The sequence below is a fragment of the Scyliorhinus torazame genome, unplaced genomic scaffold (assembly GCF_047496885.1).
Source record: "Scyliorhinus torazame isolate Kashiwa2021f unplaced genomic scaffold, sScyTor2.1 scaffold_572, whole genome shotgun sequence".
Classification (NCBI taxonomy): domain Eukaryota; kingdom Metazoa; phylum Chordata; class Chondrichthyes; order Carcharhiniformes; family Scyliorhinidae; genus Scyliorhinus; species Scyliorhinus torazame.
The window spans coordinates 44,354-71,961 of record NW_027308299.1 but is presented as its reverse complement, the minus strand read 5'-3'; the positions used below and the strand labels follow the sequence as shown (position 1 = coordinate 71,961).

General features: G+C 45.2%; 1 protein-coding gene across 1 annotated transcript in view; it reads right to left on the bottom strand.

The window, feature by feature from the left end:
• Nucleotides 1-27,608, bottom strand: part of LOC140406495 (bridge-like lipid transfer protein family member 1) — a gene marked incomplete at both ends in the record, with an annotated part of 125,024 nt that overhangs the window by 54,114 nt on the left and 43,302 nt on the right. The window contains 2 exons of the mRNA XM_072494519.1: nt 10,219-10,356; nt 22,408-22,638. Coding sequence (XP_072350620.1) covers nt 10,219-10,356; nt 22,408-22,638 — 369 coding nt within the window. The remainder of the gene's footprint in view (nt 1-10,218; nt 10,357-22,407; nt 22,639-27,608) is intronic.

The window sequence follows — 27,608 nt, the reverse complement described above, 5'->3', positions numbered from 1 at the left end:
TTGGATTCAAACTTACGATACACGGTGGCTGGTCTTGCGAAGGTCTCGAGCAGGCGAAGAGGAGAGAGAGAGAGATCTGAACTTGGACATTCACTTTTATAGGGCCCAGGGGCTTCCCGCCTCCTGGGGCGGCCCTTGACCCTGAGTCCCAAGTGATTGGATTCTGTCCCCAGTCTCTGGGGTCGATGTGTCCAATGGTGAGGCGATTCCTCGATCGGGGGGTGGTCGCTCACCTGTCTTTGTTTCGGCCACTGCAGGCGCCGACAGGTCTGGCCCGGTATTCAATTGCTAATATGTTGCAATTGTTCCCGGGGATAGCCGATTTAACTGTGGATGTCTGAGTTGATTAGGTGTAAACAGTCCTGAATGAAACTGCGGATACCTGGGTTGATGGGCTGTTGATAGCCCTGAGTATCGATCTGGGCTACGTTCCCAGAGCTGACTATGCAAACCTGTCTGCAGCTGCCTGCTTGTGTCTTTTTGGCTGCTTTTCCCAGCAGTCTTTCGGGTTAGCCATTTTAAACTGGGTTTTGGCCAGATTAATCGGAACGCAGCCATTTTACATGGCTACAATCCCAAAACACAGAAGGGTCACTTGAAACACCAATTCATCATGGTGCATGTGCTTTTTTGGTACAATGTGAGGAGCGATGTACAACCCAGTGAGGAACAGTCTAGTCGTTGTGTGAGCAATTAATAAAGAAGATTTATTAACTTAAAAGAAAGACAAAACCACACATGACAAGGAGGACTGTTATACACTATGAAACTTAAGTATACGGATGACTATACACACACAATGTTACATGAAACTATCCTTTGGTCCCCAGACATAAATTTCCTGAATTCTGAGACATTAATTTTTCCAAACAACATCCAATGTTAAGTAACTCTGTGAGCTAAAGCCAGCAGATAATTACCACAACCAGGTTGAGGTGCCAAGTCTGGGAAATAGTCTTCAGGCTCAGCGAAGGCAGAAAATGGCAGCTTTTTGGGGGGAGACTAAACCTACAACTGCTGCAGTTTGGATGTTAGCTGTCTCTCCTCCTCCTTAGTGTTCTATAGTTATACTATTTCCTTCCCTTTGATTTTCTTCACCCTGTGAAGTTGGCTTTTGACAGGTACATGCCCATTTCCTTTTCTCTCCATTTTGAAGTTACCACCTCTATACCCTGTTGTTTCTCAAGTCACATGTGTAAATATTTGTTTCCCACAGATAGATGAATTTGCATAGAACATAGAACAATACAGCGCAGTACAGGCCCTTCGGCCCACGATGTTGCACCGAAACAAAAGCCATCTAACCTACACTATGCCATTATCATCCATATGTTTATCCAATAAACTTTTAAATGCCCTCAATGTTGGCGAGTTCACTACTGTAGCAGGTAGGGCATTCCATGGCCTCACTACTCTTTGCGTAAAGAACCTACCTCTGACCTCTGTCCTATATCTATTACCCCTCAGTTTAAAGCTATGTCCCCTCGTGCCAGCCATTTCCATCCGCGGGAGAAGGCTCTCACTGTCCACCCTATCTAACCCCCTGATCATTTTGTATGCCTCTATTAAGTCTCCTCTTAACCTTCTTCTCTCCAACGAAAACAACCTCAAGTCCATCAGCCTTTCCTCATAAGATTTTCCCTCCATACCAGGCAACATCCTGGTAAATCTCCTCTGCACCCGCTCCAAAGCCTCCACGTCCTTCCTATAATGCGGTGACCAGAACTGTACGCAATACTCCAAATGCTGCCGAACCAGAGTTCTGTACAGCTGCAACATGACCTCCCGATTCCGGAACTCAATCCCTCTATCAAGAAAGGCCAACACTCCATAGGCCTTCTTCACAACCCTATCAACCTGGGTGGCAACTTTCAGGGATCTATGTACATGGACACCTAGATCCCTCTGCTCATCCACACTTTCAAGAACTTTACCATTAGCCAAATATTCCGCATTCCTGTTATTCCTTCCAAAGTGAATCACCTCACACTTCTCTACATTAAACTCCATTTGCCACCTCTCAGCCCAGCTCTGCAGCTTATCTATATCCCTCTGTAACCTGCTACATCCTTCCACACTATTGACAACACCACCGACTTTAGTATCGTCTGCAAATTTACTCACCCACCCTTCTGTGCCTTCCTCTAGGTCATTGATAAAAATGACAAACAGCAACGGCCCCAGAACAGATCCTTGTGACTGTACTCCATTCTGAACATTTCCCATCAACCACCACCCTCTGTCTTCTTTCAGCTAGCCAATTTCTGATCCACATCTCTAAATCACCCTCAATCCCCAGCCTCCGTATTTTCTGCAATAGCCTACCGTGGGGAACCTTATCAAACGCTTTGCTGGAATCCATATACACATCAACTGCTCTACCCTCATCTACCTGTTCAGTCACCTTCTCAAAGAACTCAATAAGGTTTGTGAGGCATGACCTACCCTTCACAAAGCCATGCTGACTATCCCTGATCATATTATTCCTATCTAGATGATTATAAATCTTGTCTCTTATAATCCCCTCCAAGACTTTACCCACTACAGACGTGAAGCTCACCGGTCTATAGTTGCCGGGGTTGTCTCTGCTCCCCTTTTTGAACAAAGGGACCACGTTCGCTGTCCTCCAGTCCTCTGGCACTATTCCTGTAGCCAATGATGACATAAAAATCAAAGCCAAAGGTCCAGCAATCTCTTCCCTGGCCTCCCAGAGAATCCTAGGATAAATCCCATCAGGTCCGGGGGACTTATCTATTTTCAGCCTGTCCAGAATTGCCAACACCTCTTCCCTACGCACCTCAATGCCATCTATTCTATTAGCCTGCGGCTCAGCATTCTCCTCAACAACATTATCTTTTTCCTGAGTGAATACTGACGAAAAATATTCATTTAGTATCTCGCCTCTTCAGACTCCACACACAATTTCCCATCCCTGTCCTTGACTGGTCCTACACTTTCCCTAGTCATTCGCTTATTCCTGACATACCTATAGAAAGCTTTTGGGTTTTCCTTGATCCTTCCTGCCAAATACTTCTCATGTCACCTCCTTGCTCGTCTTAGCTCTCTCTTTAGATCCTTCCTCGCTACCTTGTAACTATCCATCGCCCCAACTGAACCTTCACACCTCATCTTCACATAGGCCTCCTTCTTCCTCTTAACAAGAGATTCCACTTCCTTGGTAAACCACGGTTCCCTCGCTCGACGCCTTCCTCCCTGCCTGACCGGTACATACTTATCAAGAACACGCAGTAGCTGATCCTTGAACAAGCCCCACTTATCCAGTGTGCCCAACACTTGCAGCCTACTTCTCCACCTTACCCCCCCCAAGTCACGTCTAATGGCATCATAATTTCCCTTCCCCCAGCTATAACTCTTGCCCTGCGGTGTATACTTATCCCTTTCCATCATTAACGTAAACGTCACCGAATTGTGGTCACTGTCCCCAAAGTGCTCTCCTACCTCCAAATCCAACACCTGGCCTGGTTCATTACCCAAAACCAAATCCAACGTGGCCTCGCCTCTTGTTGGCCTGTCAACATATTGTTTCAGGAAACCCTCCTGCACACACTGTACAAAAAACGACCCATCCTATTGTGCTCGAACTATATCTTTTCCAGTCAATATTTGGAAAGTTAAAGTCTCCCATAATAACTACCCTGTTACTTTCGCTCTTATCCAGAATCATCTTCGCCATCCTTTCCTCTACATCCCTAGAACTATTAGGAGGCCTATAAAAAACTCCCAACAGGGTGACCTCTCCTTTCCTGTTTCTAACTTCAGCCCATACTACCTCGGAAGAAGAGTCCCCATCTAGCATCCTCTCCGCCACCGTAATACTGCTCTTGACTAGCAGCGCCACACCTCCCCCTCTTTTGCCTCCTTCTCTGAGCTTACTAAAACACCTAAACCCCGGAACCTGCAACATCCATTCCTGTCCCTGCTCTATCCATGTCTCCGAAATGGCCACAACATCGAAGTCCCAGGTACCAACCCATGCTGCCAGTTCCCCTACCTTGTTTCGTATACTCCTGGCATTGAAGTAGGCACACTTCAAACCACCTACCTGAACACTGGCCCCCTCCTGCGACGTCAAATCTGTGCTCCTGACCTCTATACTCTCATTCTCCCTTACCCTAAAACTACAATCCAGGTTCCCATGCCCCTGCTGCATTAGTTTAAACCCCCCCAAAGAGCACTAACAAATCTCCCCCCCAGGATATTTGTGCCCCTCAGGTTCAGATGTAGACCATCCTGTCTGTAGAGGTCCCACCTTCCCCAGAAAGAGCCCCAGTTATCCAGAAATCTGAATCCCTCCCGCCTGCACCATCCCTGTAGCCACGTGTTTAAATGCTCTCTCTCCCTATTCCTCATCTCACTATCACGTGGCACGGGCAACAACCCAGAGATAACAACTCTGTTTGTTCTCGTTCTGAACTTCCATCCTAGCTCCCTGAAAGCCTGCCTGACATCCTTGTCCCCTTTCCTACCTATGTCGTTAGTGCCAATGTGGACCACGACTTGGGGCTGCTCCCCCTCCCCCCTAAGGACCCGGAAAACACGATCCGAGACATCACGTACCCTTGCACCTGGGAGGCAACATACCAAACGTGAGTCTCTCACGCTCCCACAAAATCTCCTATCTGTGCCCCTGACTATAGAGTCCCCAATTACTAATGCTCTGCTCCTCTCCCCCCTTCCCTTCTGAGCAACAGGGACAGACTCCGTGCCAGAGGCCCGTACCCCATGGCTTACCCCTGGTAAGTCCCCCCCCCCCACAAGTATCCAAAGCGGTATACTTGTTTCTCAGGGGAACGGCCGCAGGGGATCCCTGCACTGACTGCTTTTTCCCAGTCCCTCTTACAGTTACCCACCTATCTCCAATCTTTGGTGTAACTAATTCCCTGAAGCTGCTATCTATGACCCCTTCTGCTCCCGAATGATCCGAAGTTCTTCCAACTCCAGCTCCAGTTCCCTAACTCGGTCTTGGAGGAGCTGGAGATGGCAGCACTTCCTGCAGGTAAAATCAGCAGGGACACTAACTGCATCCCTCACCTCAAACATCCTGCAGGAGGAACATTGCACTCCCTTCCCTGCCATTCCTCTAACTTTCTACCAAGATCTGGCTAACAACTAAATTAAAATTTTTATAAAAAACAATAATAATATAATAAAATATGGTACTTACCTCAGACCAATGGGTTTTATTATTAGGTTAGAGGAGGAGGGCGGGTGGGAGACACTACACGTGTAGTGTCTCGGGTTTCCTCTCCACCAGAATTTATTGGTGAGGGTCTTCCCAGACGTCCGCTGGTCGACTTCCTGTTCCCGCCTAAAACACTAATTTTTTTTTTTTTTTAATTCTCAGCTCCTGCTGAAATTGACTAACCAGCCAGCTCCACTCCCGCCGAAATCGACTGGCCTGCCCCTGCAAAGACAAGTGCTTTTAAAGGACACACTTACCTCCCAGCAGCCACTTCCGCACTGCTCCCGCTGAAACTGACTCACCAGCTGATTCTCCCGCCGAAATCGACCGAAATCTCATCATTTCTCTAGAAGTCTGCCTCTAATCAACTCCTAGCTTTACTTTTTAATCTTAATTTTTTTCCCTTCTTTTTAAAAAATAAATTTAGAGTACCCAATTCATTTTTCCAATTAAGGGGCAATTTAGCGTGGCCAATCCACCTAGCCTGCACATTTTTGGGTTGTGGGGCGAAACCCACGCAACACAGGGAGAATGTGCAAACTCCACATGGACAGTGACCCAGAGCCGGGATCGAACCTGGGATCTCGGTGTCGTGAGGCAACAGTGCTATCCAATGTGCCACCGTGCTGCCCCATTTTTTTCCCTTCATAACAATACCATTAGCAATGGTGTCACAGTGAACCATAGCAATTGATATGAACAGAGAGAAAAATGTTGTCAATGTTGCCGAGAAGACTGTTATTTTCCTTTGGACTCTGTTCATATCGTAATCAGAAGTTCACTGATTCTCTTCACTGTGGCAGCTTATTTTCTTGTGCCATTTTATGGTTTTAAATTACAGATATTGATATGTTTCTTTCAGCAAATAACATTTTAAAAATTTATTTCATAGAATGTGCATCTCTGGCTAGGCCAGCATTTATTGCAAATCCCTAATTGCCCCTGAAAAGGTGGTAGTGAGCGGCCTTCTTGAACCGCTGCAAGCCATGCGGTATGGCAGACCAACAATGCTGTTAGGAAAGGAGTTTCAGGACTTTGACCCAGCGACAGTGAAGGAACAGCAATATAGCTCCAAGTCAGGAAACGGTGTGTGACTTGGAGGGCAACACGCAGGTTGTGATGTTCCCATGCGTTTGCTACCTTTGTCCTTTTAAGTGGTAGAGGTAATGGGTTTGAAATGTGCTGTCGAAGGAGCCTTGGTGAGCTACTGTGGTGCATTTTGTAGATGGTTCACACTGTTGCCACTGTGCATTGGTGGAGGGAATTAGTGTTTAAAGTGGTGGATGGGGTGCTAATCAAGCAAGCCGCTTTGTCCTGGATGGTGTTAAGTTCCTTGAGTGTTCAATAAAATCATAAATTTGTTTTTATAAAGAATCAAGCTTATGATTTTTCAATTCATCGGCTGGCCATACCTTGATTCAAGGATGATGTCTACTCAGAGTATCGGGTTTCTGCTATGGGTCTTCATATGACTGAACAGACCGCTTCTCGATCTGTAGATCTTTGGGCACATGGGGCAGGACACCCCACAAGGTAGTGGGATGGGAAATGCAGGATTTGCTTTCTTTTCTTCTCTATCCCCTTATTATGGTATTTGGACTCAAAGCAGGATTTGTCTGATGGGCAAGTTGTTTCCATTGAGTGGCTGGTACCAAGCTCCTCCCAGTACTAATGTTAATGGTGCTGCATTTGAAGGATAGGTTCAGAGCGCCTTTGAAGCTTTTTCTTTTCTTGGAATGCTTGCCATTTAAGAGTTGAGAAACAGGACCTGGCAGTGGAGATTCTTTTCAACCATCCGGATATAGGGTTCAGTCCATCACTGTGGATTTTGCAGGAGCTTTGTCTGAATGCTTGTGGAGCTTGCTTCAAGAGCAATAGTGTTTGTATGACAGTGTTCCCATTGAATCCAGATGTTGTGGCGAAGCATTGATGATGGGATTTCACTAGTGTTCCTAGGTGTTGCTGATATACAGTCCAAGTATCACAACAGCACAGGAGTGTGGTGACATCAACCGCTTATGTTGACTTACGGAGGTCTTTGTTGTCAAATATTCACTGCTGTAGTTTGTAGAAGCTGTGCTTGTGCAGCGGATCCAATGTTGCATTTCCACGTCGATGCTGGCCTTTTGAGAGGTGGTTGCCAAGGTATAGGAACATTTTCCAGAGTCTCTTCAAAATTTACGGGGCGTGCAATATTTGACTGACCAGGTGTGAGTTGATATGCGATTTTTGTTTTGGCAATATTCAAGAGCAAGCAGAGTGTCTTGTATGCAGGATTGAAGATATCAAGAGTGGTTTGCAAATCTGGTGCAGAATGAGCAATAACACTGCAGTCATCTGCAAACTGTAGATTATGTACATTCATCTTGGTCTTATTGGCATAGAGACAATTGTGGTTAAAGTGATTTTCATCTAATGCTAACCTCAAAGGGGGCGGGTTCTTTTTTTCTGCCAAATCCTTAAGATGAGTGCCAGGAGTCTTGATGCAAGTAAACACCTACCAGCTTTACTAAATAGCCGCAGTCACTTTACAGTACAGTATTCATTTGTTTTTTTTTTCAACTACTTAAAAATGAGATATCTACCAAAAATAAACTATCTGAAGAAATAACCCCGTTTATTAGCATCTAGCCAAATCAGTAAGACAGCCACAAAACCTAAAATAAGCTTTTTGATGGAATGAAGCACATAAGGATCAGTGTAAAGTACACAAAAACTCTGTTATACTATAAACAATCCAAGCTATAGAAATTGAAATAAGATTGAGAAAGACAATCTTGTCTACAGCAAGCAGCAAAAAGTTTGGATGACTTCACACCATTTAACATTACTAAATGTCCTCCACAAAAGTATAATACTAAACCCTCCAACTGGTTATCACTTTAGAGTTTTATACTGAGTAATTACATTACATCAGGAACTTTTAGAGCAGTAAACATGTACCATGATAGCGATAGATAAAGCTCGAAGATTCTATCAAAGGAACAATGAATGTGCAGCAGTAGTTTTCAAGTTCAAAGTTTTCCATCGATAGGATTATGCATTACAGTTCAAGATAAAAATAGGCAAAATACTGACATTTAACAAATGAAAGCTCTGGTTGAGAAAGGATGCAAGCTTGCATCCAACGGATGCTTTATCACTGGACAAATATTCTTGCCAATCAAAAGGAGAACAACATTTTTTTCTGGCAACATCTGCTACACAATCTAACCTAATTAAAATGTTCTGATAGACATGTTTGAATATAATTTGTAGCACCTAAAAAAAGGGAAGCTTCTAACTTTGTCTCATCTCTAAATCATTACAGTAATTATATAAAATAGTAGCATTTAGACCTCACAGGCCTGAATATAGATGCAATCTCAAATTATTGAAGCAAGGCTAGTGAAGAATGCTCTGACAAACAGCTTGCTATTTACCTGTGAAGCCGTTGTAATATGCTTGATCTAACATAATTCATTACAAATTTTATACATCGTGCCACATTGTTTATCCAAGAGAAATAATTACTTCCTTGATATTTGTTCGTTTTTTTTTCATCTTTATAAATTATCAAATGCAAGATGCAAAATCCAAACTCTGAGAGGTTGATGTGTCCATTTGGAGCTTCCAGTGTTAACCCTGCCAAAGCTGGTAGAATCAGAGTGGGGGATCTTACTTTATCTTCTCACACCACTAGAGGCACATGAAGGGTGTACCTTTGTTTCAGGAAGCTGGGAATCCCAGATTTTGGAAAGAATTTTGGTAAGGGAAAGGTGATGGCTCCCCAACAGAACAAAATTTCACGCAAACAAATTAATCGTATGATGGGGGAAAAATTCAAGGGGCGGCACGGTGGCAAGCAAGTTTCACAGCGCCAGGGACCTGGGTTTGATTCCGACTTTGGGTAACTGTCTGTCTGGAGTTTGCACTTTCTTCTCATGTCTGCGTGGGTTTCCTCCGGGTGCTCAAGTTTCCTCCCACAGTCCAAAGATGTGCAGGTTAGGTGGTCTGGCTGTGATAAACTGCACCTTAGGGTGGGTTTCAGGAATAGGGTGGGGGATTGAGCCTGGGTAAGGTGGTCTTTTGAAGGGTTGGTGCAGACTCGATGAGCTGAATGGCCTCCTTTTGCACTGTAGGGATTCTATGATCTATGACCACTTTCTTGGCTCCCAAGAGGAGTGTTTCAACTACAATTAGTGAGGCCAGAACACCTATTTCTTCTGGATACAGTGGCCAGACTCTTAACATTGTTAGTCAAGTCCATTACCACAACGCCTTCTGTATCAATAGTCTTGCCAGGAGCTAACAAAAGTGCTGCCTTTTAAAAGACTTCCATGCAGAGCTAAATAAATGTTGGTGAATCAGGGTTTCAGTCTATATTCCATTTGTCTCTCAAAGTATTGCGGAAGAGCCAAAGATGTTCAACCTTTATGGTTTTATACGTTATATCTTGATAAATCTTGTGAACGGTAAAATTGTGTTTTTTTTTCAAATGCTTGAGTTACACGCATAACTCTTTCTTTCAAAATTTCCATAACCTGACGGTGCATAGGTCAAATGTTCATCTGCTACTGTAGCTAATTATTCCTGGAACAGGTCGCCAGTCTGTCGCCAAGGGCTTATAGCTTGAGGGTCATTACATCACATCAAGCATAGCTCACACAAACTAAGGACATTTAGCTCAGCAAGACCACCTAACCTGCACCTCTTTGGACTGTGGGAGGAACCAGAGAACCCAATGAAAATCCATGCAAACACAAGGGGAACGTGCAAAGTTTGCACAGATAGACCCCAGGTCACAATCGAACCCAGATCCCTGACGCTGTGAAGCAACAGTGCTAACGACTGTGCCACCTTGCTGACGACATGCATAGCTATATGGTACATTCAGTCAGCCTTGCTTTCTCATCTTGATAGGAATAGTTAAAGTAATAGTTTAAATTTTTTTTTAATGGGTTTTTACATGTTGGATGTCCACAAACATATTAAATTACTAGTCCAAATGTTATGAGTTGTTTTGGTTTTCTTACCGGATAGCTGTCACTCACAAAAATATAAACAGGTGACAATATAAGCTGCAACATCGTCTCTTTGTATCCCTTCTTCATTTCAAAGCAAAGTCTTTCCAGAAATACTGTGGGACACTCTGAACCATCACTGCTGCAATGCTGAAACACATCACGTTTGAGATCTTTTCAGATAAACTATAGAATAAATCAGAACTATAAATTCTTAACCATGGACTATTATAGCATTTGTTGGGCTTTAAATATTACAGTAGCAAGTTAACATACACAATCTAGCTTTATAAAACTATTAATAGAATTGTTATGATTCTTCCATATGATCCAAGATTTTTACACAAGTTTATATATGCATAAATCGAGCAGAGAGATGTAGGTGTAAGATTGGATATATTCTTGAATTGCCATCCTCTACAGTCAATATGAATTAATTTTGTTACCTGGGAAGGTGGTACAGAATTCTGCAAATTCAAGTAATGCTTATTTCAGTTCAGCATTCTGTTCAGACTTTCTAAACCTGTGTTCTAATCCCCTCAGTGAGAAAACATAATGTGGTAGGATACTGAGAAATACGGGGATGGGCAATAAATGCAGGCCTAGCCAGCGACCCCCAAATCCCCGAAATGAATTTTTAAAAACAAACATATTAAGATCTTTCCAGGTAATTGGGTCATTTCAATTGATCACAGTGTTCCCAGAACTGGGAGGATGGAAGCAAAAAAATGAAAAATTCTAGAAGATTGCTATTGTGTCCTCGTACTATTTCTAAGGTACAAGATAAGACAAGAGGAAAATGGAATGACTCCCACAAGAAAGAAGATTCTAGTAGCATCAATATTTCTCATATTATGCAAGCATATCGCACAGCAGAACTGGAATTGACAATCATGGAAACATGAGAGTCCTACACATTTAACAAAAGAGAATTAATATGATTGGGTAACAGTGAGCGGAATGAAAAGAAAAAGAAAAAGTACACACACACTATATGATTAGATATAATGCTCTAGCTTTATAATATTTTTGTTGAACTAGAGCAAACGTTACATTATCCCACAATTAGGGGATAAAATAGAGTTTAATTTCCTTTTACATGTGTTAGAGACAAAAAACATTTTTTGAATAATTGACACAATGTAACTCACTGAATCAACTGAACAACAATTATAAGCACTCTGGCACAAGGCCAGATAACATTTTGGGGCATACACCAATATGCAGCAGCACCTCAGCATATTGTACAGGTTCATCTCTCACCACTATCCCGCACTGCCCAAAATGTTCACAAACCAAGCCTGTTGCTGAGGGGTATGGGATGATAGTTCAGCCAAGATCTGCATTACAGTTCCTGGTTTCATAACATGATGTGTCAGTGTAGTGCGATATAAGTGGAAAGCAAAATCGGCAGTCAAATAACTCAAACTGCTTCTTCATACTTTCTATTGGTAGGTCACCTGCCTGATATCTTTGATTAAGAATAGGATGGGAGAATCTAAAAGAGGTAAGGCAAAGCAAGAGAAAACATAGCAAAAATTGACCATAAAAACCATGCCACAGCATTGTGTCTAAAATTCAGGTGAACGATGACTGCATATATTTATGCAAAACAAATGGAGGTATGCCGATGGTTGCCTAGATTCCCAGGATTGTTGCCAGGGAACACAAATTACTTATGAAACTTTAATCACCAGTTTAGGCACTCCAAGCAAAAAAGGCTATCAAGAGGTTTTACTGTTTGTATTGTTGAAAGGTTATTCTACCAAATTAACTGCCGTAGAACATAGAACATTACAGCGCAGTACAGGCCCTTCGGCCCTCGATGTTGCGCCGACCTGTGAAACCACTCTAAAGCCCATCTACACTATTCCCTTATTGTCCATATGTCTATCCAATGACCATTTGAATACCCTTAGTGTTGGCAAGTCCACTACTGTTGCAGGCAGGGCATTTCACGCCCTTACTACTCTCTGAGTAAAGAACCTACCTCTGACATCTGTCTTGTATCTATCTCCCCTCAATTTAAAACTATGTCCCCTCGTGCTAGACATCACCATCCGAGGAAAAAGGCTCTCACTGTCCACCCTATCCAATCCTCTGATCATCTTGTACGCCTCAATTAAATCACCTCTTAACCTTCTTCTCTCTAACGAAAACAGCCTCAAGTCCCTCAGCCTTTCCTCATAAGATCTTCCCTCCATACCAGGCAACATTCTGGTAAATCTCCTCTGCACCCTTTCCAATGCTTCCACATCCTTCCTATAATGCGGCGACCAGAATTGCACGCAATACTCCAAATGCGGCCGCACCAGAGTTTTGTACAGCTGCAACATGACCTCATGGCTCCGAAACTCAATCCCTCTAACAATAAATGCTAACACACCGTACGCCTTCTTAACAACCCTCTCAACCGGAGTGGCAACTTTCAGGGATCTATGTACATGGACACCGAGATCTCTCTGCTCATCCACACTGCCAAGAATCTTACCATTAGCCCAGTACTCTGTCTTCCTGTTATTCCTTCCAAAATGAATCACCTCACACTTTTCTGCATTAAACTCCATTTGCCACCTCTCAGCCCAGCGCTGCAGCTTATCTATGTCCCTCTGTAACTTGTAACATCCTTCCGCACTGTCCACAACTCCACCGACTTTAGTGTCATCTGCAAATTTACTCACCCATCCTTCTACGCCCTCCTCCAGGTCATTTATAAAAATGACAAACAGCAGTGGCCCCAAAACAGATCCTTGTGGTACACCACTAGTAACTGGACTCCAGTCTGAACACTTCCCATCAACCACCACCCTTTGTCTTCTTCCAGCTAGCCAATTTCTGATCCAAACTGCTAAATCTCCCTGAATCCCATGCCTCCGTATTTTCTGCAGTAGCCTACCATGGGGAACCTTATCAAACGCTTTACTGAAATCCATATATACCACATCAACTGCTTTACCCTCATCCACCTGTTCGGTCACCTTCTCAAAGAACTCAATAAGGTTTGTGAGGCACGACCTACCCTTCACAAAACCGTGTTGACTATGTCTAATCAAATTATTCCTTTCCAGATGATTATACACCCTATCTCTTATAAACCTTTCCAAGATTTTGCCCACAACAGAAGTAAGGCTCACTGGTCCATAGTTACCGGGGTTGTCTCTACTCCCCTTCTTGAACAAGGGGACAACATTTGCTATCCTCTAGTCTTCTGGCACTATTCCTGTAGACAAAGATGACTTAAAGATCAAAGCCAAAGGCTCAGCAATCTCCTCCCTAGCTTCCCAGAGAATCCTAGGCTAAATCTCATCCGGCCTAGGGGACTTATCTATTTTCACCCTTGCCAGAATTGTTAACACCTCCTCCTTATGAACCTCAAGCCCTTCTAGTCGAGTAGACTGAATCTCAGTATTCTCCTCGACAACATTGTCTTTTTCCTGTGTGAATACTGACAAAAAATATTCATTTAGCAGCTCTCCTATCTCCTCGGACTCCAAGCACAACTTCCCACTACTGTCCTTGACTGGCCCTACTCTTACCCTAGTCATTCTTTTATTCATGACATATCCATAGAAAGCTTTAGGGTTATCCTTGAACCTACCTGCCAAAGACTTCTCATGTCCCATCCTGGCTCTTCTTAGCTCTCTCTTTAGGTCCTTCCTAGCTAACTTGTAACTCTCGAGTGCCATAACTGAACCTTCATGTCTAATCTTTACATAAGCCTCCTTCTTCCTCTTGACAAGTGTTTCGACAGCCTTAGTAAACCACGGTTCCCTTGCTCGACCACTTCCTCCCTGCCTGACAGGTACATACTTATCAAGGACATGCAGTAGCTGTTCCTTGAACAAGCTTCACATTTCCATTGTGCCCATCCCCTGCAGTTTTCCTCTCCATCCGATGCATCCTAAGTCTATCCTCATCGCATCATAATTGCCTTTCCCCCAGATATAACTCTTGCCCTGCGGTATATACCTATCCCTTTCCATCACTAAAGTAAACGTAATCGAATTGTGGTCACTATCACCAAAGTGCTCACCTACCTCCAAATCTAACACCTGTCCTGGTTCATTACCCAGTACCAAATCCAATACGGCCTCGCCTCTCGTTGGCCGATCTACATACTGTGTCAGGAAACCCTCCTGCACACATTGGACAAAAACGGACCCATCTAAAGTACTCGAATTATAGCGTTTCCAGTCAATATTTGGAAAGTTAAAGTCCCCCATAACAACTACCCTGTTGCTTTCGCTCCTATCCAGAATCATCTTTGCCATCCTTTCCTCTACATCTCTGGAACTTTTCGGAGGCCTATAGAAAACCCCTAACAGGGTGACCTCTCCTTTCCTGTTTCTAACCTCAGCCCATACTACCTCAAACGATGAGTCCTCATCAAACGTCCTTTCTGCCACCGTAATACTGTCCTTGACTAACAATGCCACCCCTCCCCCTCTTTTACCACCTTCCCCGAGTTCACTGAAATATCTAAACCCCGGCACCTGCAACAACCATTCCTGTCCCTGCTCTATCCATGTCTCCGAAATGGCCACAACATCGAAGTCCCAGGTACCAACCCATGCTGCAAGTTCACCCACCTTATTTCGGATGCTCCTGGCATTGAAGAAGACACACTTTAAACCACCTTCCTGCCTGCCGGTACACTCCTGCAACTTTAAAACCTTACTCATGACCTTACTACTCTCAACCTCCTGTATACTGGAGCTACAATTCAGGTTCCCAAGCCCCTGCTGAACTAGTTTAAACCCTCCCGTAGAGCATTAGCAAATATCCCCCCCCAGGATATTGGTACCACTCTGGTCGAGGTGTAGACCATCCCGTTTGTAGTGGTCCCACCGACCCCAGAATGAGCCCCAATTATCCAGAAATCTGAAACCCTCCCTCCTGCATCACCCCTGTAGCCATGCGTTCAACTCCTCTCTTTCCCTATTCCTCGTCTCGCTATCACGTGGCACGGGTAACAACCCAGAGATAATAACTCTGTTTGTCCTAGATCTAAGTTTCCACCCTAGCTCCCTGAATTCTTGCCTTACATCCCTATCCCTTTTCCTGTGGCAATGGGAAGATAATTAATACAGATTTTGAAACACAACTTTTAAAAGGGGCAAGGAGAGAGTCAGAGCGAATACTAGATTGTACTGACACTCAAAACAGTGCTTTTGTGATATTCCTAAATGTTTGTGGAACAGACTGCATTTTCTTGTAAAATTGATGGAACACTGAATGCTTTCACCTTTTGATTTAACCAGTGTTATTTTACAAGCCAAGTTTGTTTGTCAACATTTCATTTTTAATGTACTCTCATACTCAATTAGTATCTCCGTGAATGTGTAAAGCTTGAGTTAAATGTATTAAAAGGTTAAGTAGAAAATATGGTTCGATGTGATCAATTTAAGTCAATTTATTTTGCATATAAGTGAAACCATTCCAGAGATGGCTCCATCAAATAGGTAGGCTGATTTTTTCTGATTCTTCTTTCATTCTTACATATTACAGATCATACTGGAAATAAAAGTTTTAAGAGATACTAAGCAACTACACTATTTAGCATGCAATATCCCAAGTTCTGCTGTCAATATAAAATTATACGTAGGGCATTTTAATTTATCGTATTATGCCTGGTGCATTTCTATTCAGAAAATATCTGCTCCAAATATTATACATGCTACGATGAACAATGCAGATTTGACAGCATGATAAGGTAATAAAGAGGACTCAGATTAGACTATTAAGCCATGTAAGTGAACGCTGAGCAGTTCAGTTAAATCAACGTGACTAGAGGTAGGTGGCTGCTTCAAGATGTATATTGGGCAGACTACTGTTGTAATGTTCAGTGAAATAAAATCATGGCACTTTTGACATCTATGCATCTCAAATCACAGTTCACATGAAGGTATACATCTGTTGCCTCTTGTAACTACTTGGTCCAGGGGAAGTAAACCATCCTGAAAATGGAATGTTGACACTCCAATAATTCCACTTGTGGAATATATTACATAGAAAGCAAACTTCTGGATATATTTCACAAAACAAACATTTTGAAGATTAATTTGTGTTTCTAAACTTCATTGCTACTGCAATTTATATCAGTTCAGGCTGAGTGTGCTACTACTTCATGGCATATAGCAGTCTATATGTTTTTTTTTTTAAATATGTTTTATTGAAATTTTTTCCCCAAACAACAATTTTTCCCCTCTTACAAAGCAAACGCAACAATAACAATACAGAAATTTTTAACAATACACAAGTAACAAAACCCCTTTATCTTTGACCTAAACTAAACTAACCCCCCCCCCCCCCCCCTTCCCCCTGGGTTGCTGCTGCTGGTCATCTGTCTTCCCTCTAACATTCCCCTAGGTAGTCGAGAAATGGCTGCCACCGCCTGGTGAACCCTTGAGCCGATCCTCTCAGGGCAAACTTTATCTGCTCCAGTTTAATGAACCCCGCCATATCATTTACCCAGGCCTCCAGTCCGGGGGGTTTCGCCTCCTTCCACATGAGTAGGATCCTGCGCCGGGCTACTAGGGACGCAAAGGCCACAACGTCGGCCTCTTTCGCCTCCTGCACTCCCGGCTCTTCCACAACTCCAAATAGAGCTAACCCCCAGCCTGGTTTGACCCGGGCCTTCACCACCCGCGAAATCACTCCCGTCACCCCCTTCCAATACCCTTCCAGTGCCGGGCACGCCCAAAACATATGTGCGTGGTTTGCCGGGCTCCCGCCACACCTCCCACATTTGTCCTCCACTCCAAAGAACCTGCTCAATCTTGCTCCCGTTATGTGTGCTCTATGTAGCACCTTAAATTGAATCAGGCTAAGCCTGGCGCATGAGGAAGAGGAATTTACCCTGCTCAGGGCATCAGCCCACATACCCTCCTCTATCTCCTCCCCTAGTTCTTCTTCCCACTTTCCTTTTAGTTCGCCCCCCGACTCCTCCCCCTCTTCCCTCATCTCTCGGTAAATCTCTGACACCTTGCCCTCTCCGACCCACACCCCTGAAAGCACCCTGTCCTGTATCCCCTGTGTCGGGAGCAACGGAACTTCCCTCACCTGTTGTCTAGTAAACGCCCTCACCTGCATATATCTCAAGAAATTTCCCCGGGGCAACTTATACTTTTCTTCCAATGCTCCCAAGCTCGCAAAAGTCCCATCTATAAATAAATCTCCCACCCTCCTAATTCCCAACTGGTACCAGCTCTGAAATCCTCCATCCATTCTTCCTGGGGCGAACCTATGGTTGTTCCTGATTGGGGACCCCACCAGGGCTCCCCGCACCTCTCTCTGTCGCCTCCACTGTCCCCAGATATTCAATGTTGCCGCCACCACCGGGTTTGTGGTAAACTTTTTAGGTGAGATCGGTAGCGGCGCCGTCACCAGCGCCTCTAAACTCGTCCCTTTACAGGACTTTCTCTCCAGTCTTTTCCACGCCGCTCCCTCACCCTCCATCATCCATTTACGTATCATTGCCACATTGGCGGCCCAATAGTAATCGCCCAAGTTTGGTAGTGCCAATCCTCCTCTGTCCCTACTACGCTGAAGGAACCCCCTCCTTACTCTCGGAACTTTCCCTGCCCACACAAAGCTAGTGATGCTCCTGTCTATTTTATTAAAAAAGGTCTTGGTGATTAGTATAGGGAGACATTGAAATACAAATAAGAACCTCGGGAGGACCATCATCTTAATTGCTTGCACCCTGCCCGCCAGCGATAGAGGCTGCATGTCCCACCTCTTGAAGTCCTCCTCCATTTGTTCTACCAACCGTGTCAGATTAAGTCTTTGCAAGGTTCCCCAGCTCCTAGCGATCTGAATCCCCAGGTATCGGAAGTTTCTTTCCACTTTCCTTAGAGACAAGCCTTCTATCTCTCTACTCTGGTCCCCTGGATGTATCACAAATAATTCACTCTTCCCCATGTTTAGCCTATACCCCGGGAAATCCCCGAACCCCCTCAAAATTCGCATAACCTCTATCATCCCCCCCGCTGGGTCCGACACGTATAACAATAGGTCATCCGCGTATAACGAGACTCGGTGTTCTTCTCCCCCTCTAATCACCCCTCTCCATTTCCTGGAGTCTCTCAACGCCATGGCCAGAGGTTCAATTGCCAACGCGAACAACAATGGAGAAGCGGGCATCCCTGTCTTGTTCCCCTATATAGTCGGAAATACTCCGATCTATGTCGACCTGTAACTACGCTTGCCATTGGAGCCTCATAAAGAAGTCTAACCCAGCTAATAAATCCGTTCCCAAACCCAAACCTCCTTAACACTTCCCATAAATACTCCCACTCCACCCTATCAAATGCCTTCTCTGCGTCCATTGCCGCCACTATCTCTGCCTCCCCCTCCACTGGGGGCATCATTATCACCCCTAATAGTCGTCGCACGTTAACATTCAGTTGTCTCCCTTTTACGAACCCTGTCTGGTCTTCGTGCACCACCCCCGGGACACAGTCCTCTATCCTCGATGCCAGTACCTTTGCCAACAATTTGGCGTCCACGTTCAATAATGAAATGGGTCTATAGGACCCGCACTGCAACGGATCTTTATCCCTCTTCAAAATTAACGATATCGTCGCCTCCGACATCGTCGGGGGTAGAGTCCCCCCATTGCTGGCCTCATTGAACGTCCTCACCATCAACGGGGCCAACAAGTCCACATATTTTCTGTAATACTCCACCGGGAACCCGTCTGGTCCTGGGGCCTTCCCTGCTTCCCAGTCCCTTAATAACCTCGTCCACCCCAATCGGTGCCCCCAGGCCTACCACCCCCCGCTCCTCCACTTTCGGGAACCTCAATTGGTCCAGGAACTGCCGCATCCCCTCCTCTCCCTCTGGGGGTTGAGACCTATACAGTTCCTAATAGAAGGTCTTGAACACCTCATTTATCTTTCCTGCCCTTCGCACCGTGTCTCCCCTTTCGTCTCTAATTCCTCCTATCTCCCTCGCTGCTGCCCTCTTTCGCAATTGATGAGCCAACAGGCGACTAGCCTTTTCCCCATATTCATACCTCCTCCCCTGTGCCTTCCTCCACAGTACCTCCGCCTTTCTGGTGGTCAGAAGGTCAAATTCCGTCTGGAGTCGTCTCCTCTCCCTGTACAATTCCTCCTCCGGGGTCTCTGCAAATTCCCTATCCACCCTTAAAATCTCCCCCAGTAATCTTTCCCTTTCCTTGGCCTCTGTTTTCCTTTTGTGGGCCCAATGGAGATCAGCTCTCCTCTGACCACCGCTTTTAGTGCTTCCCATACCACTCCCACAGGGACCTCGCCGTCGTCATTGACCTCCAGGTATCTCTCAATACACCCCCGCACACTTGCACACACTCCCTCATCCGCCATCAGTCCCACATCTAATCGCCAGAGTGTTCTCTGCTCCCTTTCCTCTCCTAATTCCAGGTCCACCCAATGTGGGGCGTGATCCGAAACCGCTATGGCTGAGTACTCAGCTTATTCCACCCTAGAGATCAACGACCTTCCCAAAACAAAAAAATCTATCCGGGAGTACACTTTATGGACTTGGGAGAAGAAGGAAAACTCCCTAGCCCTAGGTCTAAGAAATCGCCATGGATCCACTCCCCCCATTTGGTCCATAAACCCCTTAAGTACCTTGGCCGCTGCCGGCCTTCTTCCGGTCCTTGAGCTGGATCTATCTAGCCCCGGGTCCAGCACCGTATTAAAGTCCCCTCCTAAAATCAAGCTTCCTACCTCCAGGTCCGGTATACGCCCCAGCATCCGTCTCATAAATCCCGCATCGTCCCAGTTTGGGGCATACACATTAACCAACACGACCTCCATTCCCTCCAGCCTGCCACTCACCATTACATATCTACCTCCGCTATCTGCTACGATGTTCTTTGCTTCAAATGCTACACGTTTCCCCACCAAAATGGCCACCCCTCTATTCTTTGCGTCCAGTCCTGAGTGGAACACCTGTCCCACCCATCCTTTCCTTCGCCTAACTTGGTCCGCCACCTTTAGGTGCGTCTCTTGGAGCATAACCATGTCTGCCCTTAGTCCATTCAAATGTGCGAGCACTCGGGCCCTTTTTATCAGTCCGTTCAGGCCTCTCACGTTCCACGTGATCAGCCTCACTAGGGGGCTACCTGCCCCCCTCCCGTGTCGACTAGCCATTACCTTCTCTAGGCCAGTCCCATATCCCGCCTCCGCGCTCCAGCTCGCTCCCCCAGCGTCGCACACCATCCCCGCCCACCCACTCTTTAGCCATTTCCTTTTGGATTTCCGCAGCAGCAACCCAGTTGTCCCCCCGCCCCCCCCCCCCTCCCTCCCCGCTAGGTCTCTTTCTAGCATGATTGCTCCCCCATATTACTTCCGTAAGTCAGCTGACTTCAACTGACCCCGGCTACTCCTGCTCACTCCTCGACCCCCCCGTGTGGGGAACTCCCATCCGCCTTGCGCCTGTCTTCCCGCCTTATTCTTTCTGGCGCGGGAACATCCCTTTACCTGACCCGCCTCTAATGGCGCAGCTCCCTTTCCCCTCCCCCTCCCCTTCCCCATTCTCCAACTATGTCCCGTCTTTCCCCCGTCACCGGCGCCCACATTTCCCCAATGTCTCCCCCTTCCCAATTTACTTCTCAATTAACTTCAGCCATAACATTAACAATAACATTTCCTGCAGCATCAGTCCCTCAGTTCCGATCCAATTTCTCTTCTTTGGTGAAGGTCCATGCTTCCTCCGCCTTCTCGAAATAATGGTGTCTCTCCTGATACGTGACCCATAGTCTTGCCGGCTGCAGCATCCCGAACTTCACCTTCCTTTTATGCAACACCTCTTTGGCTCGGTTGAAGCTCGCCCTCCTTCTCGCCACCTCCGCACTCCAATCCTGGTATACCCGTACCACTGCATTCTCCCATCTGCTACTCCGCACCTTTTTAGCCCATCTCAGGACCTCTTCTCTATCCTTAAGGCGGTAAAATCACATGATTATCGCCCTGGGTGGTTCTCCCGCTTTTGGTCTTCTCGCCGGAATCCGATTTGCCCACTCCACCTCCAAGGGGCACGTAGGGGCCTCAGCACCCATCAGTGAGCTCAGCATCGTACTTGCGTACGCTCCACAGTCCACTCCTTCCACACCCTCAGGGAGACCCAGTATCCGAAGGTTCTTCCTTCGCGCTCCATTTTCTAGGGCTTCGATCCTTTCAGTACACTTTTTCTGAAGTGCCTCGTGCGTCTGTGTCTTAACCGTCAGGCCCATGATCTCGTCCTCAATATCTGTCACCTTCTGCTCCACCACGCGGAGCTCTGTCTCCTGGGTCTTTAATGTCTCCTTGAGCCCCTCAATTGCCTGTAGCAACGGGGTCAGCACCTCCCTCTTCAGCAGCTCCACGCACCGTCTCACAATTTCATCCTGCTCAGGCCCCCATGTCGCCTGCGCTTTCTCCGCCGCCACCTTGTACTTCTCTCTTTCTGACCCTTTGGTCGACGATTCCTCGCACTGCAGCCGCCGCCACCGGTTTTTTCCTCCTTCGTTTGGGGGGGACTCCCTTCTCACACACCCCACACCGGGTTGCGTCGTTGAAAAATTCCCCGTTGGGGCTCTTAAAAGAGCCCGAAGGTCCGTCAGAGCTGGAGCCGCCGAAGCGTGCGGCTAGCTAGGCATCACCGCAACCGGAAGTCCCTTCAGTGGCCTTGATGAGGTCTTTTCACAGTTGTTCCCTCTGCTGCTAGAATTCACCTTTGATACAGGCCCTCAGGTCAGCTTGCAGCTTTAAGCTTGCCCTTCCCCCGCCTGCATGCTGGAAGAAGCCCTGTTTATCCTGCAGTTGCAGCCAAATCTTTTACTGTTTCTGTCGTGTCTGGCAACCCAGAGACATACCCTTCCTGGGGGACACTGTCGGGGGAATATTGCAGCCTTCTTCCCACACCGGGAAATGTCAAACAAATGCCGTGAGGGCCCTGTAAAAGAGCCCAAAAGTCCGTTCCAAGCAGGAGCTGCCGAATATGCGACCTAACTCTGCATAGCCGCACCCGGAAGTCAGCAGTCTATATGTTAACATATATGCAATGCGTTCTAATCCATATTATCATTATATAGATTTGATAACATACAGTTTTAAACAAAATATGCACTGGAATTAATAATTTGGTTTCAAAAACAGTGATACATTTTGAGGATTCAACAACAGCTTACTTTAAAGCACAAAGTAAACACCTTTTCTGCTCCAATTCACTCACCACTGGAAGTTTTCCATGCACTTTGTACAAATTAATAAAAACAGAGATGTCCCACGGGCGGAGTGTAAGCGGGTGAACTTGCTTGCCCCCACTCTCGGCTTCTTTCTTTTCATTTTCTTCAACTCCAACCGCTGGCCATCCAGAACTAGACGATGTTGACAATGACAGCACAGGGCTTGTGACCACTTCTTCAAAATCAGTGTACATATCATCTTCACCAAAATAATTTTCCTTTTAAAATAACAGTACATGTTAGACTGTTGTCAGTAAAGTACAATCAGTTACACTCAGCTGAACCAAGAGTAACTTTCCAGCAACTACTCAATAGCAACTATATCCTGTTTTAAGTAGTCTTAAATAGTGTAGTCTTGTTAAATTGCTAAAAAATGATTACCAATTTACTCATTTTAAGTGTTATTTGCACCCATCATGAATTATTTAGGAACTGTGTGCAAAAGTCTTTTCTTACAACTGTCTGCCTAAGTTACTGCCTAGGTGAACCAATGAAAGAAAATGGAAATCGCTGGAAATACTCAGCAAACCTGGCAGCAAATGTGAAGAGAAACAGAGTTAATACTTAGTTAAATATGATTCTTCTTCAGAACCCTGAATCATATTGGACTTGAAACATTACTGTTTCTCTCTCCATAGGTGTTGCTAAACCTGTTGAGCACTTCCAGCACTTGGTTTTTATTTCAGATTTTCAGCATCCACAGTATTTTCCTTTTCTTGAATCAATGAAAGGGCTGTTCCTCATTCTCTAGAACTTTCAGCTCAGGTTTTGGTCTCCCTCCACCTTGGATCTGGACCATGGACTCCGGGGCCCTCCGAAGTGCCTGACGAGCACGAGTAAAATGGTGAAGGTGAACACTGTGAGGAAGACAGTGCTATCTTCATCCCCACCACACAGAGAGTGGGAAGAAGGTGGCTGAGGCAGAGATGTTGTTCATTTCAGGACAAGCAAACATGACCGGGAGAAAAATCAGCTCATTTTAAGGGATCACGCATATTAACGAGAATAGGGGAAATCGATTTTACAAAAATATGTCAATGTATTTTGGGCACGTATATTGTAGTTTTATTTTAGGGCAGTCAGGAATAACAAAACCTGGTCTTTGTGGTTCTTTGCCACATCACTGGGAATGTAGATTTATTTTCATTGGGTAAACTCTTCAGGCGTCTGGATCAGTAGAGACTGGATGTACGACTGAAGATGCACATGAAGACCTTGTGGAAGTCCTGATGCACGCACATATGTGAAAATTGACTGGGAAGTTTAAACATCCAATCGCCAATTTGCGTGCTGTGAGGGACCTTCCGTGAATGCCTCCAACTCTGAGTTAAAGTCAAAGACTTTGGAGAGATTCGTGGGACTTACTTTGATAGTTACCCAGAAAATATTAGACAGATTAAAACCTGGTCTAACACCCAGGTAACTGCACAACCGAGTCCCCAATCATCCCCCACTGACCACCGACTACATCATGACAAGCCTCTGCCTGACCCAACTCACTTCACCAACCAAATTCCCCGGCCCCCCGGGACTACCAAACTACCCCCTGATCCCACTATGCCCACCATTCATTCACTCACCCATTCACTAACATTCATAAAGACAGAGTTCTAAACTTACCATATGGCAGTTAGTGCAGTAAAAAGGGGCATTTCCTGTCTTCCCCCTGTTCTGCTTCACTCTGACAGTGTTTTGCAGGGGATGCTGCGCTCTGCATTTCCTTGACAACCAGGATCGAGCCACCAGGAGAATCATCACACACAACAATGCACTCAGTATTACAGCATTCAGAAGATTCAGGCCATTGTGTTTATTTACGATTTGTGTTACGTACTGAAACCAAAAATCTAGGATTGGGAATGCACCTCCCGACGTCACATATATTTGAATGTGAAAACCTGCTTCAATATAAGTAGTTTTAATTTAAGTGGTGGTTTTAAGGAATGTATCTACTAGATAAAATGGGGTATTCCTGTACGTTTTCATGACCAAAATAAATTACACACATAGAGACATACACAGAAAATAGAAGCTGGAGGAGGCCATTCGGCCCTTAGAGCCTGCTCCACCATTCATTATGATCATGGCTGATCATCATGTTCAATACCCTCATCCCACCTTCCCCCCATATCCCTTGATCCCTTTAGCCCCAAGAGCAATATCTAATTCCTTCTTGAAATTACACAACGTTTTCACCTCAACTACTTTCTGTGGTCGTGAATTTCACAGATTCACCACTCCCTGTGTGAAGAAATATCTCCTCACCCGAGTCCTAAAATGTTTACCCCTTATCTTCAAATTATGACTCCTAGTCCTGGGCTCCCCCACCATCGGGAACATTCTTTCTGAATCTACCCTGTCTAACCCTGTTAGAATTTTATAAGTTTCTATGAGATTCCCTCTCACTCTTCTAAACTCTAATGAATATAATCCTAATCAATTTAGTCTCTCCTCAAATGAGTCCCACCATCCCAGGAATCAGCCTGATAAGCCTTTTCTGCACTTCCTCTGTAGCAAGAACATCCTTTCTCGGATAAGGACACCAAAACTGCACATAATACTCCAGGTGTGGCCTCACCAATTCCACATAGAATTGCAGTAAAATATCCCTATACTCAAATCCTCTCGCTAAGAAGGCCCACATACCATTTGCCTTATTTGCTGCACCTGCGCGCTTACTTTTAGTGACTGATGGACGACACCAAGTTGTCGCTGAGTATCCACCTCGCTCTATTTGCACCCATTCAAATAATAATGTCTTCCGATTTTTTTTTGATAAACAGATTTATTGACGCATTTTGGCATAGTAAACAACAATACAAAACCGTGTGCAAAGAACAATCAACATAGTGCAAAAATCAGCTCCCCTCCTACAAGGACCCACCTAACTACCCCCCTAATCTACGTTGCCCTACCCCCCCCCCCCCACTGATGATTAATTTTCCACGAAGAAGTCGATAAATGGTTGCCACCTCCGGGCGAACCCTGACAGTGGCCCTCTCAGAACGAACTTAATTTTCTCCAGACCGAGAAAGCTCACCTTATCAGATAGCCAGGCCTCCGGCTTCGGGGGCTTTGAGACCCCCCATGCCAGCAGAATCCGTCACCGGGCTACCAGGGAAGCAATGCCAAAACGTCAGCCTCTCTCTCCTCCTGGACTCCCGGGTCCTCCGAAACCCCCAAAATTGCCACCTCTGGATTCATCACCACCCTTGTTTTCAGTACCCGGGACATAACGTCTGTGAATCCCTGCCAGTACCCCCTGAGTTTTGGAAATGCCCAGAACATGTGGACATGGTTCGCTGGTCCTCCCGAACATCTGGAACACCTGTCCTCTAATCCAAAGAATTTAGTCATCCGGGCCACTGTCATGTGGGCCCGGTGGACGACCTTAAATTGAATCAGGCTGAGCCTAGCGCATGTTGCGGTTGCACGTCAGACGTCATCCTATTCATCCTAACACTAGCCTCCGGAGCCTGGTACAGCAGTCTAACCCAGTCGATAAAGCCCTCCCCGAACCCAAATCGTCCCAACACCTCCCATAAGTAGTCGCACTCAACCCGGTCGAAAGCCTTCTCGGCATCCATTGCCACAACTACCTCTGCCCGTCTTCCTATTTTTGTTACCAAAGTGGATGAGCTCACAGTTATGTAACCAAAGTGCAATCATGTCCAGGTGAAAAGATCCAATATCCACGTATTGCCAATTTGGTTCTCCAAAGGCATCCACTTTGGTTCAATGGCATTTGGGGCTCAAGTAAACAGTGCTCTACTTCTAACAGTGTTGACTCATGCTGATCTTCTTTTTCTTCTATGGTGATCACTTGCTAACGAGTATGACTGCCCACCTAAGAAACTCTGCGTTACTGATCATGGGCTCTGTGGGTCCTTGCATGGCTGATGAACCCGATCCTAGAGCTGCAACTCTGACCACACGCTTGCCAGGTGCTTCTGGGAGATACGATTGGTCTTTGAACTCAAGATCATTGGTATTCCTTTTTCATAATAATAATCTTATAGTTACCAAGTTATCAATAACTTGTTTTATTTCACAGCAGGGTGAATGGAACTAATGGCAGTTATAATCATACGTACGTAATTCTATCAGCATAACCCATCTTTGTGTAATGATACAGCATTTTAAACATCATGCTATGTTTTTTAATCATCTCCTTACTTAAAATCAAACAATGTTTAACTTATTTTTCAGTATTTCTTATTGTTTGAGCCTACCTGAAGCTTTTACATCTGTTTGAAAGCCTGATCTCCACACAAACCTCCAAGTCCAAAAAGCCTCTTAAACTGTCACCTCTTTTCATCTCATTCACACTGGGATTATCAGATTTTTCAACACAGCGATTGTAAGCTATTTTACAATTTCTCTTCCTTCAGATAGCATGCCATGTTGGCGACCATACACTTCCATTGTATTGGCTGGTGATCATGCTTGGCAAAGTACTGTTGTTGCTGTACGCAGTATGACCAGGAATCTCTCCTGCTCTTACCACCTGCTGTCAGTTGTGTTGGAAGGATTTACAGGCGTATAATCAACCTATTTGGCCACATTATGAATGCACCTTCAATGGCCATGAAGTAATGAAATGGGGCTTGAACCCGGAGCTTCAAGCCCAGAGATAGAGATGTGAGCCATGATGTCAGAAGACCTCCCATCTTAAAATTACCCACACAAACTAACAAATTACTCATCACTCATTATCTGAGAAAAAAATATCTATTTTGCATTGTGCAGGTGCCTTTTAAAACTTAAGAGCACACTTTGCTAAAAAAAAACATTCAGCTAACTTTTATTTTATGATACTGCTGCACAATTATGCCGATAGTTTTAATTTTAAAACTTCACTGTCATAAATGTGATGAGTATCAGCAATGCTTAGCTGGGCTACTTAAGTGAGGGTGATCTAGCTCAGCAGTTTCTTCTTTCATGCATAAGACACTTAATAGTGAACTTCAGAAGTAAAATTATTCATTAGCTGGGATATGGAGTGAGGGCAAAAAGGGATAAAGGGAATAAAGCAAGCAGAGAGGAATGATTTGTTTAGTTGTTTACCATCTTACAACACGGCTGTGCTGTTGAGTGTTTGACAGCAAAGCAATCATGGTTACAAAGAATGCTGGCACTTGTCATCAAGCCTCACTGGTGAGGTCAGTGTTCATGTAATTTGTCACAC